Source organism: Coregonus lavaretus (genome assembly GCF_964263955.1).
Source record: "Coregonus lavaretus genome assembly, contig: HAP1_SCAFFOLD_1111, whole genome shotgun sequence".
Lineage (NCBI taxonomy): Eukaryota > Metazoa > Chordata > Actinopteri > Salmoniformes > Salmonidae > Coregonus > Coregonus lavaretus.
Window position 1 is genome coordinate 60010 of NW_028159357.1, and position 21386 is coordinate 81395.

General features: G+C 46.2%; 1 protein-coding gene across 1 annotated transcript in view; it reads right to left on the reverse strand.

Annotated features, from left to right (window-relative positions):
* The window catches only part of LOC311122962 (butyrophilin subfamily 3 member A2-like), a 54113-nt gene extending 37947 nt beyond the window's left edge, over positions 1–16166 (reverse strand). The window contains exons 1-2 of the mRNA XM_084197256.1: positions 16078–16166; positions 6197–6271 (exon numbers count right to left, since the gene is read on the reverse strand). Coding sequence (XP_084053382.1) covers positions 6197–6266 — 70 coding nt within the window. The 5' untranslated portion in view covers positions 6267–6271; positions 16078–16166. The remainder of the gene's footprint in view (positions 1–6196; positions 6272–16077) is intronic.
* Between the last annotated feature and the right edge of the window lie 5220 nt (positions 16167–21386).

Sequence of the window (21386 nt, forward strand, 5' to 3'; positions counted from 1 at the left end):
ACAAACACACACACACACACACACACACAAAGGAAGCACTAGTTGCTGCATGAGTCACCAGACACAGAAGGAATTAGCACTGTAGTTACCAGACTCAGAGGGAATTAGCACTGTAGTTACCAGACTCAGGGGGAATTAGCACTGTAGTTACCAGACTCAGAGGGAATTAGCACTGTAGTTACCAGACTCAGAGGGAATTAGCACTGTAGTTACCAGACTCAGAAGGAATTAGCACTGTAGTTACCAGACTCAGAAGGAATTAGCACTGTAGTTACCAGACTCAGAGGGAATTAGCACTGTAGTTACCAGACTCAGAAGGAATTAGCACTGTAGTTACCAGACTCAGAGGGAATTAGCACTGTAGTTACCAGACACAGAGGGAATTAGCACTGTAGTTACCAGACTCAGAGGGAATTAGCACTGTAGTTACCAGACTCAGAGGGAATTAGCACTGTAGTTACCAGACTCAGAAGGAATTAGCACTGTAGTTACCAGACTCAGAGGGAATTAGCACTGTAGTTACCAGACTCAGAGGGAATTAGCACTGTAGTTACCAGACTCAGAGGGAATTAGCACTGTAGTTACCAGACACAGAAGGAATTAGCACTGTAGTTACCAGACTCAGAGGGAATTAGCACTGTAGTTACCAGACTCAGGGGGAATTAGCACTGTAGTTACCAGACTCAGAGGGAATTAGCACTGTAGTTACCAGACTCAGAGGGAATTAGCACTGTAGTTACCAGACTCAGAAGGAATTAGCACTGTAGTTACCAGACTCAGAAGGAATTAGCACTGTAGTTACCAGACTCAGAGGGAATTAGCACTGTAGTTACCAGACTCAGAAGGAATTAGCACTGTAGTTACCAGACTCAGAGGGAATTAGCACTGTAGTTACCAGACACAGAGGGAATTAGCACTGTAGTTACCAGACTCAGAAGGAATTAGCACTGTAGTTACCAGACTCAGAGGGAATTAGCACTGTAGTTACCAGACTCAGAGGGAATTAGCACTGTAGTTACCAGACTCAGAAGGAATTAGCACTGTAGTTACCAGACTCAGAAGGAATTAGCACTGTAGTTACCAGACTCAGAGGGAATTAGCACTGTAGTTACCAGACACAGAGGGAATTAGCACTGTAGTTACCAGACTCAGAATGAATTAGCACTGTAGTTACCAGACTCAGAGGGAATTAGCACTGTAGTTACCAGACTCAGAAGGAATTAGCACTGTAGTTACCAGACTCAGAGGGAATTAGCACTGTAGTTACCAGACTCAGAAGGAATTAGCACTGTAGTTACCAGACTCAGAGGGAATTAGCACTGTAGTTACCAGACTCAGAAGGAATTAGCACTGTAGTTACCAGACACAGAGGGAATTAGCACTGTAGTTACCAGACTCAGATGGAATTAGCACTGTAGTTACCAGACTCAGAAGGAATTAGCACTGTAGTTACCAGACTCAGAGGGAATTAGCACTGTAGTTACCAGACACAGAGGGAATTAGCACTGTAGTTACCAGACTCAGATGGAATTAGCACTGTAGTTACCAGACTCAGAAGGAATTAGCACTGTAGTTACCAGACTCAGAGGGAATTAGCACTGTAGTTACCAGACTCAGAAGGAATTAGCACTGTAGTTACCAGACTCAGAGGGAATTAGCACTGTAGTTACCAGACACAGAGGGAATTAGCACTGTAGTTACCAGACTCAGAAGGAATTAGCACTGTAGTTACCAGACTCAGAGGGAATTAGCACTGTAGTTACCAGACTCAGAAGGAATTAGCACTGTAGTTACCAGACTCAGAGGGAATTAGCACTGTAGTTACCAGACTCAGAGGGAATTAGCACTGTAGTTACCAGACTCAGAGGGAATTAGCACTGTAGTTACCAGACTCAGAGGGAATTAGCACTGTAGTTACCAGACTCAGAGGGAATTAGCACTGTAGTTACCAGACTCAGAGGGAATTAGCACTGTAGTTACCAGACTCAGAGGGAATTAGCACTGTAGTTACCAGACTCAGAAGGAATTAGCACTGTAGTTACCAGACTCAGAGGGAATTAGCACTGTAGTTACCAGACTCAGAGGGAATTAGCACTGTAGTTACCAGACTCAGAAGGAATTAGCACTGTAGTTACCAGACACAGAAGGAATTAGCACTGTAGTTACCAGACTCAGAAGGAATTAGCACTGTAGTTACCAGACTCAGAAGGAATTAGCACTGTAGTTACCAGACTCAGATGGAATTAGCACTGTAGTTACCAGACACAGAGGGAATTAGCACTGTAGTTACCAGACACAGAGGGAATTAGCACTGTAGTTACCAGACTCAGAGGGAATTAGCACTGTAGTTACCAGACTCAGAGGGAATTAGCACTGTAGTTACCAGACACAGAGGGAATTAGCACTGTAGTTACCAGACACAGAAGGAATTAGCACTGTAGTTACCAGACTCAGAGGGAATTAGCACTGTAGTTACCAGACTCAGAGGGAATTAGCACTGTAGTTACCAGACTCAGAGGGAATTAGCACTGTAGTTACCAGACACAGAGGGAATTAGCACTGTAGTTACCAGACACAGTGGGAATTAGCACTGTAGTTACCAGACTCAGAGGGAATTAGCACTGTAGTTACCAGACACAGAGGGAATTAGCACTGTAGTTACCAGACTCAGAGGGAATTAGCACTGTAGTTACCAGACTCAGAGGGAATTAGCACTGTAGTTACCAGACTCAGAAGGAATTAGCACTGTAGTTACCAGACTCAGATGGAATTAGCACTGTAGTTACCAGACACAGAGGGAATTAGCACTGTAGTTACCAGACACAGAGGGAATTAGCACTGTAGTTACCAGACTCAGAGGGAATTAGCACTGTAGTTACCAGACTCAGAGGGAATTAGCACTGTAGTTACCAGACACAGAGGGAATTAGCACTGTAGTTACCAGACACAGAAGGAATTAGCACTGTAGTTACCAGACTCAGAGGGAATTAGCACTGTAGTTACCAGACTCAGAGGGAATTAGCACTGTAGTTACCAGACTCAGAGGGAATTAGCACTGTAGTTACCAGACACAGAAGGAATTAGCACTGTAGTTACCAGACTCAGAGGGAATTAGCACTGTAGTTACCAGACTCAGAGGGAATTAGCACTGTAGTTACCAGACACAGAGGGAATTAGCACTGTAGTTACCAGACTCAGAGGGAATTAGCACTGTAGTTACCAGACTCAGAGGGAATTAGCACTGTAGTTACCAGACACAGAGGGAATTAGCACTGTAGTTACCAGACTCAGAGGGAATTAGCACTGTAGTTACCAGACACAGAGGGAATTAGCACTGTAGTTACCAGACTCAGAGGGAATTAGCACTGTAGTTACCAGACTCAGAGGGAATTAGCACTGTAGTTACCAGACTCAGAGGGAATTAGCACTGTAGTTACCAAACTCAGAGGGAATTAGCACTGTAGTTACCAGACACAGAGGGAATTAGCACTGTAGTTACCAGACTCAGAGGGAATTAGCACTGTAGTTACCAGACTCAGAAGGAATTAGCACTGTAGTTACCAGACTCAGAGGGAATTAGCACTGTAGTTACCAGACTCAGAGGGAATTAGCACTGTAGTTACCAGACTCAGAGGGAATTAGCACTGTAGTTACCAGACTCAGAAGGAATTAGCACTGTAGTTACCAGACTCAGAGGGAATTAGCACTGTAGTTACCAGACTCAGAGGGAATTAGCACTGTAGTTACCAGACTCAGAGGGAATTAGCACTGTAGTTACCAGACTCAGAGGGAATTAGCACTGTAGTTACCAGACTCAGAGGGAATTAGCACTGTAGTTACCAGACTCAGAGGGAATTAGCACTGTAGTTACCAGACTCAGAAGGAATTAGCACTGTAGTTACCAGACACAGAGGGAATTAGCACTGTAGTTACCAGACTCAGAAGGAATTAGCACTGTAGTTACCAGACTCAGAGGGAATTAGCACTGTAGTTACCAGACTCAGAGGGAATTAGCACTGTAGTTACCAGACACAGAGGGAATTAGCACTGTAGTTACCAGACTCAGAGGGAATTAGCACTGTAGTTACCAGACTCAGAAGGAATTAGCACTGTAGTTACCAGACTCAAAAGGAATTAGCACTGTAGTTACCAGACTCAGAGGGAATTAGCACTGTAGTTACCAGACTCAGAGGGAATTAGCACTGTAGTTACCAGACTCAGAGGGAATTAGCACTGTAGTTACCAGACTCAGAGGGAATTAGCACTGTAGTTACCAGACTCAGAAGGAATTAGCACTGTAGTTACCAGACTCAAAAGGAATTAGCACTGTAGTTACCAGACTCAGAGGGAATTAGCACTGTAGTTACCAGACTCAGAGGGAATTAGCACTGTAGTTACCAGACTCAGAAGGAATTAGCACTGTAGTTACCAGACACAGAAGGAATTAGCACTGTAGTTACCAGACTCAGAGGGAATTAGCACTGTAGTTACCAGACTCAGAGGGAATTAGCACTGTAGTTACCAGACTCAGAAGGAATTAGCACTGTAGTTACCAGACTCAAAAGGAATTAGCACTGTAGTTACCAGACTCAGAGGGAATTAGCACTGTAGTTACCAGACTCAGAAGGAATTAGCACTGTAGTTACCAGACTCAGAGGGAATTAGCACTGTAGTTACCAGACTCAGAGGGAATTAGCACTGTAGTTACCAGACTCAGAGGGAATTAGCACTGTAGTTACCAGACTCAGAGGGAATTAGCACTGTAGTTACCTGACTCAGAGGGAATTAGCACTGTAGTTACCAGACTCAGAGGGAATTAGCACTGTAGTTACCAGACTCAGAGGGAACTAGCACTGTAGTTACCAGACTCAGAAGGAATTAGCACTGTAGTTACCAGACACAGAGGGAATTAGCACTGTAGTTACCAGACTCAGAAGGAATTAGCACTGTAGTTACCAGACACAGAGGGAATTAGCACTGTAGTTACCAGACTCAGAGGGAATTAGCACTGTAGTTACCAGACTCAGAGGGAATTAGCACTGTAATTACCAGACTCAGATGGAATTAGCACTGTAGTTACCAGACACAGAGGGAATTAGCACTGTAGTTACCAGACACAGAGGGAATTAGCACTGTAGTTACCAGACTCAGAGGGAATTAGCACTGTAGTTACCAGACTCAGAGGGAATTAGCACTGTAGTTACCAGACTCAGAGGGAATTAGCACTGTAGTTACCAGACTCAGAGGGAATTAGCACTGTAGTTTCCAGACTCAGAGGGAATTAGCACTGTAGTTACCAGACTCAGAGGGAATTAGCACTGTAGTTACCAGACACAGAGGGAATTAGCACTGTAGTTACCAGACTCAGAGGGAATTAGCACTGTAGTTACCAGACACAGAGGGAATTAGCACTGTAGTTACCAGACTCAGAGGGAATTAGCACTGTAGTTACCAGACTCAGAGGGAATTAGCACTGTAGTTACCAGACTCAGAGGGAATTAGCACTGTAGTTACCAGACTCAGAGGGAATTAGCACTGTAGTTACCAGACTCAGAGGGAATTAGCACTGTAGTTACCAGACTCAGAGGGAATTAGCACTGTAGTTACCAGACACAGAGGGAATTAGCACTGTAGTTACCAGACTCAGAGGGAATTAGCACTGTAGTTACCAGACTCAGAGGGAATTAGCACTGTAGTTACCAGACACAGAGGGAATTAGCACTGTAGTTACCAGACTCAGAGGGAATTAGCACTGTAGTTACCAGACTCAGAGGGAATTAGCACTGTAGTTACCAGACTCAGAGGGAATTAGCACTGTAGTTACCAGACTCAGAGGGAATTAGCACTGTAGTTACCAGACTCAGAGGGAATTAGCACTGTAGTTACCAGACTCAGAAGGAATTAGCACTGTAGTTACCAGACTCAGAAGGAATTAGCACTGTAGTTACCAGACTCAGAGGGAATTAGCACTGTAGTTACCAGACTCAGAAGGAATTAGCACTGTAGTTACCAGACTCAGAGGGAATTAGCACTGTAGTTACCAGACTCAGAGGGAATTAGCACTGTAGTTACCAGACTCAGAAGGAATTAGCACAGTAGTTACCAGACACAGAGGGAATTAGCACTGTAGTTACCAGACTCAGAAGGAATTAGCACTGTAGTTACCAGACTCAGAAGGAATTAGCACTGTAGTTACCTGACTCAGAGTGTGAACTGTGGAGGAGAAGCAGGAGGGTCACAAACAGACTGTCTGGTCCAGTCTCCATTATTCCTGAAAGAGACAATTGGTCTAACAAATAAATATAAATTATAAAGATCAGAACCAGATATCAATAGACCTTCAGTAGCTTACTATGGCTCCTTTCAGTTAAAACCAATAGACCTTCAGTAGCTTACTATGGCTCCTTTCAGTTAAAACCAATAGACCTTCAGTAGCTTACTATGGCTCCTTTCAGTTAAAACCAATAGACCTTCAGTAGCTTACTATGGCTCCTTTCAGTTAAAACCAATAGACCTTCAGTAGCTTACTATGGCTCCTTTCAGTTAAAACCAATAGATTAGACTATAGTCTGACTGAATATTGGTAGTGTAAAAACTATTGCTCGCTAAATCCGGAGAAATGACGGACCATGTAAAAAACTGTTGGTCACTAAATCCGTCTAGAAGGACCATGTAAAAACAGTTGGCTGGTATGCCCTCACCCGTATGAGCTCTCTTTTAAAACACACATTGAAAAACTGCCCAAAAAGCTGAGAATTAGGATTTATTTTATAGAAATAAATCCTGCTGGCATCCCGAGTGGTGCAGCGTTCTTAGGTACTGCATTTCAGTGCAGTACATGGCTCCGCCCATCGTCCCTTTGATGTGGTGAAGTTGTCCTGTCCCCTTAGCAGAAAAACATCCCCAAAGCATAATGTTTCCACCTCCATGTTTGACGGTGGGGATGGTGTTCTTGGGGTCATAGGCAGCATTCCTCCTCCTCTAAACACGGCGAGTTGAGTTGATGCCAAAGAGCTCGATTTTGGTCTCATCCGACCACAACACTTTCACCCAGTTCTCCTCTGAATCATTCAGATGTTCATTGGCAAACTTCAGACGGCCCTGTATATGTGCTTTCTTGAGCAGGGGGACCTTGTGGGCGCTGCAGGATTTCAGTCCTTCACGGCGTAGTGTGTTACCAATTGTTTTCTTGGTGACTATGGTCCCAGCTGCCTTGAGATCATTGACAAGATCCTCCCGTGTAGTTCTGGGCTGATTCCTCACCGTTCTAATGTTCATTGCAACTCCACGAGGTGAGATCTTGCATGGAGCCCCAGGCAGAGGGAGATTGACAGTTATTTTGTGTTTCTTCCATTTGCAAATAATTGCACCAACTGTTGTCACCTTCTCACCAAGCTGCTTGGCGATGGTCTTGTAGCCCATTCCAGCCTTGTGTAGGTCTACAATCTTGTCCCTGACATCCTTGGAGAGCTCTTTGGTCTTGGCCATGGTGGAGAGTTTGGAATCTGATTGATTGATTGCTTCTGTGGACAGGTGTCTTTTATACCGGTAACAAACTGAGATTAGGAGCACTCCCTTTAAGAGTGTGCTCCTAATCTCAGCTCGTTACCTGTATAAAAGACACCTGGGAGCCAGAAATCTTTCTGATTGAGAGGGGGTCAAATACTTATTTCCCTCATTAAAATGCAAATCAATTTATAACATTTTTGACATGCGTTTTTCTGGATTTTTGTGTTGTTATTCTGTCTCTCACTGTTCAAATAAACCTACCATTAAAATTATAGACTGATAATTTCTTTGTCAGTGGGCAAACGTACAAAATCAGCAGGGGATCAAATACTTTTTTCCCTCACTGTACTTATAACTGATTGGTTTGGTTCTGTCCTCTATAGTGCTGTCCGGTTAGAACATGATGTTGAGGTCCATCACTGTACTCTTGATAGTCACCACCTCACAGACACAGCTGTTTCCATTTGAGGATGTTTAAATGATTTTGGTAATCTGAATGACTTGGAATCTTATTGTTGTGGTTCTATAAGACAAAGATATGCACACATGTAAACAGTATTAGTTAAGGGTTATAACTATACAATATTTAGGTGATAATGCCTGAGAAGCGGTGTTATCACTTTTATACAACGGGTTACCAACATATTCAAATAATGATTTGCATATTTTCATTAAAAACGTTTTTTAAATTAATTTATTCAAACTATTTCATCCTCCCACAAGATATAGTCCAGTTGTTCAGTCTTTTTGTTCAGTATCTGTCACGGTTTCGGCCGAGGCTGCTCCTCCTCCTGGTTCGGGCAGGCTTCGGCGGTCGTCGTCCCCGGAGTACTAGCTGCCACCGATCGATGTTTCATGTTCTGTTTTCGTGTTGGAGCTACGTACTTCCCTCCAGTGTTTTGGAGAGGGTTTTTGCACATGTTAGTGCGCCGTTTGTTTGACGCCTGTGTGCGCCGTGATTTCGCCTTCGGGCTTATTGTGCTTATTTTCTACGTGATTATTGCACTAAAGTCTTTTGGACTGAGCTTCTGCGTCCTGCGCTTGATTCATGCACCACACCCACCTTCAGCACCCCGTGACAGAATCACACACCAGAATGGAATCAGCAGGATCTGCAGTTACGCCTGAGTCGCTCGAGGAGCATGTCCGCGGCCAAGATGACCAGATACGACAACTGGGGACCGCTCTACAGGACGTCATCAACACCTTGCACCGATGGGAGGCCAGCGGGGTACCCACGCCTCCACCTACCCTGCCAATCCCATCGGCCGGTCCACCAGTCCCAGGTCCGGAACCCAGGGGGATTCGGCTCTCGCTCCCGAGGGCGTATGACGGAACAGCTGCCGGGTGTCAGGGGTTCCTCCTGCAGGTGGAGCTCTACCTGGCCACTGTACACCCGGTGCCCTCGGGACACGAGAGCGTTTCCGCCCTCATCTCCTGTCTCACGGGCAAGGCGTTGGAGTGGGCTAACGCCGAGTGGAGGAAGATGGACACCAACACCATCTCCTACGCCGAGTTCTCCCGTCGCTTCAAGGCCATGTTCGACCATCCACCTGAGGGCAAAGCGGCGGGGGAGCGTCTAGTCCACTTGAGACAGGGGAGGAGGAGCGCACAGGCATTTGCTCTAGAGTTCCGGACTCTAGTGGCGGACGCAGGGTGGAATGAACGGGCCCTCATCGACCATTTTCGATGTAGCCTACGGGAGGACGTTCAACGTGAGTTGGCCTGCAGGGATACCCATCTTACCTTCGACCAGTTGGTCGATATGTCCATCCGTCTGGACACCCTGCTGGCCACCCGTGGACGTCCCGAGGGGGGTCCGTCCATTCCGCCCTCCGGCACCTCCGAGCCGAGCCCTATGGAGCTCGGGGGTGCCGGCGCTAGAGAAAGGAGGAGGAGGAGCCCGAGGGGGCCTGTCTCCTGCACCAAGTGCGGTCGTGGAGGGCACACTGCGGCCAGGTGCTGGGGAGGGTTCTCCGGGGGAGAAGACAACAGGCCACGCACTGGGGGGGCCTCCCAGGTGAGTAGACGTCCCACTTACCCAGAGCTTTCTGTTGCGCACTTTTGTATACCTGTTTGTTTTCCACAGGTTGCACCTCATTCCCAGCATAAGGCGCTAGTAGATTCAGGCGCAGCTGGGAATTTTGTTGATCGGAAGTTTTGTGTAGATTTAGGGATCCCTCTCCTACCTGTTGACAAACCTTTTCCCGTTCATGCCTTAGATAGCCGCCCATTGGGGTCGGGGTTCATTAGGGAGATCACAGCGCCACTTACGATGTGTGCGCAGGGGGGTCATGAAGAGACTATACAGCTGTATCTGATCGACTCTCCTGCGTACCCAGTGGTGCTGGGAATTCCCTGGTTAAGCACCCATAACCCTGCTATTTCGTTGCAACAGAGGGCTCTCGATGGGTGGTCTGCTCAGTGCGAGGGGCGATGTCTGGGTGTTTCCGTGGGGGCGACTTCGGTGGAAAGTCCAAACCAAGTGCCCGCACTGCACATTCCGCCTGAATATGGGGATTTATCTCTCGTGTTTAGCAAGACTAGGGCGACGCAGTTGCCTCCTCATAGATAGGGGGATTGTGCGATTGATCTCCAGGCAGGAGCAGCGCTCCCACAGAGCCATGTGTATCATTTGTCTCAAGAGGAGAGAAAAGCTATGGAGACTTACATAGCCGAATCTTTGAGACAAGGATACATTCGGCCCTCCACTTCTCCCGCCTCCTCAAGCTTCTTTTTTGTGAAAAAGAAAGATGGAGGGTTGCGCCCGTGCATTGATTACTGTGGTCTCAATCAGATTACTGTGAAATACAGTTATCCACTCCCTCTGATTGCGACCATGACGGAGTCATTGCATGGAGCGCGGTTTTTCACAAAACTGGATCTCAGGAGCACGTATAACTTGGTGCGCATTAGGGAGGGCGACGAATGGAAGACAGCGTTTAGTACCACGTCAGGTCATTTCGAGTATCTTGTCATGCCATATGGGTTGATGAATGCTCCATCAGTCTTCCAATCCTTCGTAGATGACATTTTCCGGGATATGCAGGGACAAGGGGTGGTCGTGTACATTGATGATATTCTGGTGTACTCGTCTACCCGAGCCGAGCATGTAACCCTGGTGCGTCGTGTATTGAGGAGGCTGTTGGAGCACGACCTATATGTCAAGGCAGAGAAATGTCTGTTTTCCCAGGAGTCTGTCTCCTTTTTGGGTTATCGGTTGTCCGCGTCAGGGGTGAGAATGGAGGTGGATCGTGTGTCCGCTGTGCGTAATTGGCAAACCCCAACCACTGTAAAAGAGGTGCAGCAGTTCTTGGGCTTTGCGAATTACTACCGGAGGTTTATCCGGGGTTTTGGACAGGTGGCAGCTCCCATCACGTCCCTTCTGAAAGGGGGTCCGGTGCGCCTGCAGTGGTCAGCTGATGCGGACAGGGCCTTTGGGAGACTGAAGGACCTGTTTACGTCGGCTCCGGTGCTGGCGCATCCGGATCCCGCATTACCCTTTCAGGTTGAGGTGGACGCGTCTGAGGCAGGTATAGGGGCCGTTCTCTCTCAACGGTCCGGCTCGCCACCTAAACTCCGCCCCTGTGCCTTTTACTCAAAAAAGCTCAGCCCGGCGGAGCGTAACTATGACGTTGGGGACAGGGAGCTGTTAGCTGTAGTTCAAGCCCTTAAGGTGTGGAGGCATTGGCTTGAGGGGGCTCAACACCCTTTCCTCATTTTGACTGACCATCGGAACCTGGAGTACATCCGGGCAGCGAGGAGACTGAACCCTCGCCAGGCTCGATGGAGTATGTTTCTCACCAGGTTCGTATTTAAAATCACGTACATCCCTGGGTCCCAGAATGGTAAGGCAGATGCACTGTCCCGGCGGTATGACACGGAGGAGAGGTCCGTTGAGCCTACTCCCATACTACCGGAGTCTTGCCTTGTGGCACCGGTGGTGTGGGAGGTCGATGCCGAAATCGAGCGAGCGTTGCGTACCGACCCCAGCCCTCCACAGTGTCCTGAGGGTCGGAAGTACGTTCCGCTCGAGATTCGGGATCGACTCATTTACTGGGCTCACACGTCACCCTCCTCTGGACATCCGGGTATTGGCCGGACAGTGCATTGCCTTAGCACTAAATACTGGTGGCCTACTTTGGCTAGGGATGTGAGGGTTTATGTCTCCTCCTGCTCGGTGTGCGCCCAGTGTAAGGCGCCCCGACATCTGCCCAGGGGTAAGTTACAACCCCTGCCCGTTCCACAACGACCATGGTCCCACCTCTCGGTGGATTTTGTGACAGACCTTCCCCTCTCTCAGGGAAATACCACCATCCTGGTCGTTGTGGACCGGTTCTCAAAAGCCTGTCGTCTTCTCCCTATGTCGGGTCTTCCTACTGCCCTACAGACCGCTGAGGCCCTATTTACCCACGTCTTCCGGCATTACGGGGTACCCGAGGATATAGTGTCTGATCGAGGCCCCCAGTTTACCTCCCGTGTTTGGAGAGCGTTCATGGAGCGTTTGGGGGTCTCGGTTAGCCTTACCTCAGGGTACCACCCGGAGAGTAATGGGCAGGTAGAACGTGTCAACCAGGATGTGGGTAGGTTTCTGAGGTCGTATTGCCAGGACCGGCCTGAGGAGTGGGCACGTTACATTCCCTGGGCCGAGATGGCCCAGAACTCTCTCCGCCACTCCTCTACCAACCTAACCCCCTTCCAATGTGTGTTAGGTTACCAGCCGGTTCTGGCACCGTGGCAGCAGAGTCAGATCGAGGCCCCTGCGGTGGATGATTGGATGAGGCGCTCGGAAGAGACGTGGAACACTGCCCACGTCCACCTGCAGCGGGCCGTCCTTCGTCACAAGGCGAGCGCCGATCTCCACCGCAGTGAGGGGCCGGTGTACGCACCCGGAGATCGAGTCTGGCTCTCTACCAGAAACCTACCCCTCCGCCTGCCCTGCCGGAAGCTGGGTCGGTGGTTTGTGGGGCCCTTTAAAGTCCTGAGAAGATTGAACGAGGTGTGTTATAGGTTACATCTACCTGTTGAGTATAAGAATATTAACCCCTCGTTCCATGTGTCTCTTCTCAGGCCGGTGGTAGCTGGTCCACTCCAGGACAATGAGATAGGAGAGACTCCTCCGCCCCCACTGGACATCGAGGGGGCTCCGGCGTACACCGTTCGGTCCATCTAGGACTCCAGACGCCGGATGGGGGGTCTCCAGTATCTCGTGGAGTGGGAGGGGTACGGCCTGGAGGAGCGGTGCTGGGTGCCGCGGAGGGACATCCTAGAACCATCTCTCCTGTCGGAGTTCCACCGGGACCATCCCGCGCGCCCTGCTCCGCGTCCTCCTGGTCGTCCCCGAGGCCGGGGTCGGCGCACGGCTGGAGCCGCGCGTCAGGGGGGGGGGGGGTACTGTCACGGTTTCGGCCGAGGCTGCTCCTCCTCCTGGTTCGGGCAGGCTTCGGCGGTCGTCGTCCCCGGAGTACTAGCTGCCACCGATCGATGTTTCATGTTCGTTTGGTTTTGTCTTTATGTTGTACACCTGTGTCTTGTTAGTCCTCGTTAGTGTCCTATTTAGTTCTCGTTGGTTGTGTTTGTCTTTGTGTGTGATTGCTCTTCTGTTTTCGTGTTGGAGCTACGTACTTCCCTCCAGTGTTTTGGAGAGGGTTTTCGCACATGTTAGTGCGCCGTTTGTTTGACGCCTGTGTGCGCCGTGATTTCGCCTTCGGGCTTATTGTGCTTATTTTCTACGTGATTATTGCACTAAAGTCTTTTGGACTGAGCTTCTGCGTCCTGCGCTTGATTCATGCACCAAACCCACCTTCAGCACCCCGTGACAGTATCTATGGACGCGACCCAGTCGTTCAGTCTTTTTGTTCTGTATCTATGGACGTGACCCAGTTGTTCAGTCTTTTTGTTCTGTATCTATGGACGCGACCCAGTCGTTCAGTCTTTTTGTTCTGTATCTATGGACGCGACCCAGTCGTTCAGTCTTTTTGTTCTGTATCTATTGACGCGACCCAGTCATTCAGTCTTTTTGTTCTGTATCTATGGACGCGACCCAGTCGTTCGTTCTAAATGTTCCATTGCCATACTGGCTGGCAACGTTCTTATCCCTTGCTTGCTAGCTAGCCAACTACGGCTAATTTACAGTCACGTCAAAAAGTGCAGCCAGAATAACAGCAAAGGAGATGCATTTGCATTTGTTTAAGCTGTTTTCTAGTGACATTTATTTGGATACATCCATAACAATGAGCTAATGAGGAGCGATCTCGCCTGGCATAGAAAATGTGCTCTCTCGTCAAGACACTGTTGTTCAGAGAGGCTAGCCAAGAACACAGCTACAGTAACACAATCACTTCAAACTGAAGCTGGAAAGACTGGTAATTAGCTATGCTTCGTTGTACCTTTTTCAAAAAAGATTTGTTGTTGTATATATCCATAAAAATGATGCCAGCTGATTTATGATTTCGACTGGCTGAGAAACGCTGCCTGCCTGTCTGTCTCGTCCCGACTCCCGACATGTTCATTACTATGGGACAGCAGGAGATCGAATGTCATTATTGGAACAATGTTGCAAATGACAGACAGCAAGGTTTATACAAATCTCCGCTGTTGAAAACAAAATGTTAGTCTAAAAGAAATGTGAGATAATGTCTAGACGCTTTTTATAGTGGAGATCAAGTTTATAAATTGCCAGGCTGGGCTGATGAGACAGTGGATTGCACAGTCAGATAGAACAGAGTAAATAGACATTTTAACATCATAAATTTAGCCTGTCGCAACTTGTGGAATAGACACCGGTTGGAATGTGGTTTTGACCAATCAGCATTAAGGATTAGACCGGTTGGAATGCAGTTTTAACCAATCAGCATTCAGGATTAGACCCACCCATTGTATAAACATGTATGTACATGAATAAATGGCAAATGGCATTACACTACTTATAACAGGGTTATAAACACAGCATCAATATAAACATTAACTTAAACATTCACCTCTTGGAGAGAGAGAGAAACAAATGACTTGGATTGACAGTGTCAAGATGTATGGCACCCTCTCTCTCCAGCCTTGTGTGAGAATCTGCCAGGCTGAGATCTGATCAGATCTGCCCTGTCACCACAGGGAAGTAAAGGAACCTCTCTCTCAACGTGATCAAGACAAAGGAGATGATTGGGAACTACAGGAAAAAGAAGAGGACCGAGCACGCCCCCATTCTCATCGACGGGGCTCTAGTGGAGCAGGTTGAGAGCTTCAAGTTCCAGTTTCAAACCGGTTACTCAACCCTGCACCTTAGAGGCTGCTGCCCCATATACATAGATATGGAATCACTGGTCACTTTAATAATGGAACACTAGTCACTTTATTAATGTTTACATACTGCTTTACTCATTTCATATGTATATACTGTATTATAAACTGGGTGGTTCGAGCCCTGAATGCTGATTGGCTGACACTGTGGTATATAAGACCCTATACCACAGGTATGACAAAATATTTATTTTTACTGTTCTAATTACGTTGTAAATCAGTTTATAATAGCAATAAGGCACCTCAGCTGCTTCATGCGTCAGAACAGCCCTTAGCCATGGTATATCGGCCATATATCACACCTCCTCTGGCCTTATTGCTTAATTTTATTCCACTGTATTTTAGTCAATGCCACTCCGACATTGCTCGTCCTAATATTTATATATTTCTTAATTCCATTACATTTACATTACATTTACATGTAGGTCATTTAGCAGACGCTCTTATCCAGAGCGACTTACAAATTGGTGCATTCACCTTATAGCCAGTGGGATAACCACTTTACAATATGTTTTATTTATTTTGTATTTTTATTTTTTATTTTATTTGGGGTGGGGTAAGGGGGGGTAGAAGGATTACTTTATCCTATCCCAGGTATTCCTTAAAGAGGTGGGGTTTCAAGTGTCTCCGGAAGGTGGTGAGTGACTCCGCTGTCCTGGCGTCGTGAGGGAGCTTGTTCCACCATTGGGGTGCCAGAGCAGCGAACAGTTTTGACTGGGCTGAGCGGGAACTGTGCTTCCGCAGAGGTAGGGGGGCAGGCCAGAGGTGGTTGAACGCAATGCCCTCGTTTGGGTGTAGGGACTGATCAGAGCCTGAAGGTACGGAGGTGCCGTTCCCCTCACAGCTCCGTAGGCAGGGCACCATGGTCTTGTAGCAGATGCGAGCTTCAAGCCAGTGGAGTGTGCGGAGGAGCGGGGTGACGTGAGAAAACTTGGGAAGGTTGAACACCAGACGGGCTGCGGCATTCTGGATGAGTTGTAGGGGTTTAATGGCACAGGCAGGGAGCCCAGCCAACAGTGAGTTGCAGTAATCCAGACGGGAGATTATTTGACTTTTAGATTTGTGTGTATTGTTGTGAATTGTTAGATACTACTGCACTGTTGAAGCTAGGAACACAAGCACTTCGCTACACCCGCAATAACATCTGCTAAATATGTGTATGTGACCAATAAAATGTGATTTGACTGAAACTTATCAAAGTAACATGAAGTAATTAGAGGTAATTATCTATTACTACACAGCATGTAAAAAAAAACAATAACCCCCCCAACTTACATTTCGATGCACGCACAACATTCAGACATGTGACAATAAAAAGTCCTCAGAAACATGCGTCCTCTCCCTTCAGACTACGATACCACTCTGACCTGAGTGGGCGGGTGCAGTGTTCAGAGGAGCATTTCCAAGCGCTCTGATTGGTTGGGAATGGCAGGTCTCTGATGAGTGAGGGATAATTTAGGTAAGACTGTGAGGGGAATTTAGGTAGAGAGGAGAAGGACGGCCTTTTTTACAGGTAGGCTACCAACTGTAACAGTATACAGTTAGAAAATAGTGTTTTTTCAAAGGTTCTTTGGTAAGGTTGATGGTTCAAAAACAGACATTAACCAGTAGACCTGATTACATTACATTAGCCCATTTCAGCTCAAATCAACAGATTAGAGTAGAGTGATTATACAGTAGCCTAAATCCAATTCTAATTATTTGGGGTTTGGTAGTACTTTTTTTAAATAATCAAATTAATACCTTGGAAAATTACATAACATGGCAATTTACAGTTTGCCATTTCACAGGATGTTTAACTTTGCATGATCAACTATGATTGGCCTAACTATGCTATAAACTCTGCTTTAGGTTGTAGTTTTTTAAGCATAGCTGACAAGGAAAGCCTTAATATAACCCACTTTAAACTGTATTTACAAATATTCTTACTGTCTTTACAGCACGTCAGAAAAGAAAAGGGTGTGGAGCGTGAAAATGAATGGAGCCTTTTAGGCCTCGAAAACGAAAGTTAGCTATAGCACCGTCTAACGTTGCCTATACGCTGCAATGGGTTTCCACTAGATAGCACAGCCACAAAGTCAAAATTGGCTATAGGCCTATCGTAAAAATGTTTTAAAAAACGAAGATTTGCTTTTTGGTCTTAATTTAAGGTTAGTGTTAGGCACAAGGTTAGCAGTGTTGTTAAGGTTAGGTTTAAAATCACATTTAAAGAAGATCAATTGTAGAAATATGCGGGGTTTATGACTTCGTGGCTGTGGTATCTAATAACGACCGCTCCGATGGGCGGCGTCGCTCTTTCAGCGGATATGGCAGAGAGCTGGAGGCGAAGCGAGAGACCTGTCCCAAAATCTGTCCACGTTAAGCAGATCCTTCATTATTAAGGAGGTGACGAGTTTTGTATGGGGGCGATGAGAGTGTGTTGAATATAAGCTAGTCTAGATAAACATAAATTGCTATTTTGGTACATATGAGGCTTATTTGCTCTAATAGAAGTTTCGTAATGCTTAGGTTATTATGAGTTGTACTGTAAATGAGGACTTGGTGGACTGTATGTTCTTTCGGTTTTACTTCATGTGTTCTCTCCCGTGTGCTGGTAAGGGAACAGATGCCAGACAGGTAGGATTCCAGTTGAGGTGGTTTAATGACGCTGAAGATAGACAGGCACGGAACAGCACCGCACCGTGTATGTAGTATGGATGGGCTAAGGCACTTAGTGGCAGAGGATGTGAGTGGAGCAATTTGACTGGAGCGTGGGGCGAGTTTTAGCGTTCCAGCAGCACTCACTTCATGAGCTCAGGGCAGTAGCACTCACTTCATGAGCTCAGGGCAGTAGGACTCACTTCATGAGCTCAGGTCAGTAGCACTCACTTCATGAGCTCAGGGCATACCCGGCCCAACATGCATTTGTAGTCTAGTTATGTGCCGCTATCTATAGCCTCTTGCTTTAGCTACCGTTACAGAATTCGCTAAATGTTTTCATAAAGAAACTAATAAAACACACAGGTGCTAAATCAAGGTGACTGACAAAGATGAGAACCAAGAGCAAGAGAGGAAGTGTGTTGATGTAGTGTCCACAACTAAAGAATCATGATGGAATCTGAAGACACTTATCCCGAAACCATGATGGTGTATTTACTACGTGCAACTGCTAAAAGAAAGGAACGAGGTAGGTAGATAACTACGTTTGTCATTGTAGCAAAGTATTTATAAACTAAAAATCAGATCTCTTAAATGTTTCGTTCATTTTTGTTCTATTATCTATATAATAGGCCATAATTGATTTTGTCCCAATAGGCCTGGCATATTCCCACATTCAAGGAGCTTTCCGTTTTGATTGGGTTATTTTTCCTAAAAACCTTTAGGCCTACCTATAGAACAATTTATAAACAACTCTGCATCTCTTCCCAGCCTGGCGAGAGAGGCCAAAAGGGTGTATAGCATCCCCAGTGGCTCTGCAGGGGTGGAGAGGATGTTCTCCCCAGTGGCTCTGGAGGGGTGGAGAGGATGTTCTCCCCAGTGGCTCTGGAGGGGTGGAGAGGATGTTCTCCCCAGTGGCTCTGGAGGGGTGGAGAGGATATTCTCCACTGCTGGCCGGCTCTCCAGGATCCATCGCACGAGCCTGAAGCCACAGACTGGACAAAATGGTGTTTCTAAAAATGAATTCTAAAAAATAATTCAAAGGCACTAATAAGTCATTTATTGTTTTAATGTGTATTTAATTCTCAGTAAGTCATAGACTTTATGCACAATGTATAGACTATAATGATTTAAAACAACGAAATGTTGTTTAAATGCTGAGCCCTTTATGTTCCTACCAGCCCATTTTGTCGCTAATGCTTCACAATGTATTTCTTTGTAGATTATAGAGTTGAAATAATTGAAATAATATAGCCTAAATAATTCGTTTTCGTTCCTTCTTAGGCTCCCTGTCTGGCTCCTGACCTATTTAGAGTGTTTATATGTTGTTTAATATGATTTGTAGCCTATTTGAAATGATGTTCGCTTCTTACGTTCACCTTTTCATGTTAATTCAAATACTTTTAATTGAAATCCATATGGTTTGGTTTCAATACTTAAAAACCAATTGGTAGGTACATGTAGTCACAAAAATAGATGGGTGTTGATGATGTGTAGTTTTAATGGATTATCAGATTAAATTGAGTTAATCATGAACATATAGTTAAAATTCTTTGTGGCTAACTGAATTGGGCCGTTTGTTTTTGTCTCTCTCTTCAAACACAGTGAAGAGGAGCGGCACCAGGGTTGAATAGAGTTTGGGCTAGACCTTTGTCTCCTTGGTATCTTCTTGATTGATTACAGCTTGAGGGGGTGAGGTACAGGGGAGCGGGTGATTGGTTGGAGTAATAGTTCAGCCGTCCTCAGGGACAAAGGAAGTGGGCGGAGCAATAAAAGAGCGGGAAAACTGAAGAGGACTATATAAGATTGGAGGAAGACCTTAAGAATGTGTGCCCCTCTGCAGATGGGTATCGGCTTTGTTGAAAACTTTAATAAAGTCATTTCTTGATGCAACAAAAACTCTGTAAGACCTTATTTGTAATAAAGTATGGTGGTTATTTTCCACAACATTGGTTAAATTGTGATTTTAATGATTGGAGCGAATTTGGAGCAGCAGTTTCTTTTCCTGTGAGCATGGAGCGGTTTTTAGCAGAATGGTAGGAAAGGAAATGGAGAGTGCGCAAGCATCGCTCCATGAGCGGAATTTCGAACTGCTCAACTCTTCTCACATACTCTTTTATTTAATTTATTTTTTTCACCTTTATTTAACCAGGTAAGCCAGTTGAGAACAAGTTCTCATTTACAACTGCGACCTGGCCAAGATAAAGCAAAGCAGTGCGATAAAAACAACAACACAGAGTTACATATGGGGTAAACAAAACATAAAGTCAAAAATACAACAGAAAATATATATACAGTGTGTGCGAATGTAGTAAGTTATGGAGGTAAGGCAATAAATAGGCAATAGTGCAAAATAGCTACAATTTCGTATTAACACTGGAATGATAGATGTGCAAAAGATGATGTGCAAATAGAGATACTGGGGTGCAAATTAGCAAAATAAATAACAATATGAGGATGAGGTAGTTGGGTGGGCTAATTACAGATGGGCTGTGTACAGGTGCAGTGATCGGTAAGCTGCTCTGACAACTGACGCTTAAAGTTAGTGAGGGAGATAAGAGTTTCCAGCTTCAGAGATTTTTGCAGTTCGTTCCAGTCATTGGCAGCAGAGAACTGGAAAGAATGGCAGCCAAAGGAGGTGTTGGCTTTGGGGAAGACCAGTGAGATATACCTGCTGGAGTGCAGACTACGGTTGGGTGTTGCTATGGTGACCAGTGAGCTAAGATAAGACAGGGATTTGCCTAGCAGTGATTTATAGATGACCTGGAGCCAGTGGGTTTGGCGACGAATATGTAGTGAGGGCCAGCCAGCAAGAGCGTACAGGTCACAATGGTGGGTAGTGTATGGGGCTTTGGTGACAAAACGGATGGCACTACATCCAATTTGCTGAGTAGAGTGTTGGAGGCAATTTTGTAAATGACATCGCCGAAGTCAAGGATCGGTAGGATAGTCAGTTTTATGAGGGCATGTTTGGCAGCATGAGTGAAGGAGGCTTTGTTGCGAAATAGGAAGCCGATTCTAGATCTAACTTTTGATTGGAGATGCTTAATGTGAGTCTGGAAGGAGAGTTTACAGTCTAACCAGACACCTAGGTATTTGTAGTTGTCCCATACTCTATGTAAGACCCGCCGAGAGTAGTGATTCTAGTCGGGTGGGCGGGTGCAAACAGCGTTCGGTTGAAGAGCATGCATTTAGTTTTACTAGTGTTTAAGAGCAGTTGGAGGCTACGGAAGGAGTGTTGTATGGCGTTGAAGCTCGTTTGGAGGTTTGTTAACACAGTGTCCAATGAAGGGCCAGATGTATACAAAATGGTGTCGTCCGCATAGAGGTGGATCCGAGCGTCACCAGCAGCAAGAGCGACATCATTGATATACACAGAGAATAGAGTCGGCCCGAGAATTGAACCCTGTGGCACCCCCATAGAGACGGCCAAAGGTCTAGACAACAGGCCCTCCGATTTGACACATTGAACTCTATCTGAGAAGTAGTTGGTGAACCAGGCGAGGCAGTCATTAGAGAAACCAAGGCTATTTAGTCTGCCAATAAGAATGCGATGGTTGACAGAGTCGAAAGCCTTGGCCAGGTCGATGAAGACGGCTGCGCAGTACTGTCTGTTATCGATCGCGGTTATAATATCGTTTAGGACCTTGAGCGTGGCTGAGGTGCACCCATGACCAGCTCGGAAACCGGATTGCATAGCGGAGAAGGTACGGTGGGATTTGAAATGGTTGGTGATCTGTTGGTTAATTTGGCTTTCAAATACTTTCGAAAGGCAGGGCAGGATGGATATAGGTCTGTAACAGTTTGGATCTAGAGTGTCACCCTCTTTGAAGAGGGGGATGACCGCGGCAGCTTTCCAATCTCTGGGGATCTCAGACGTTACGAAAGAGAGGTTGAACAGGCTAGTAATAGGGGTTGCGACAATTTCGGCGGCTAATTTTTAGAAA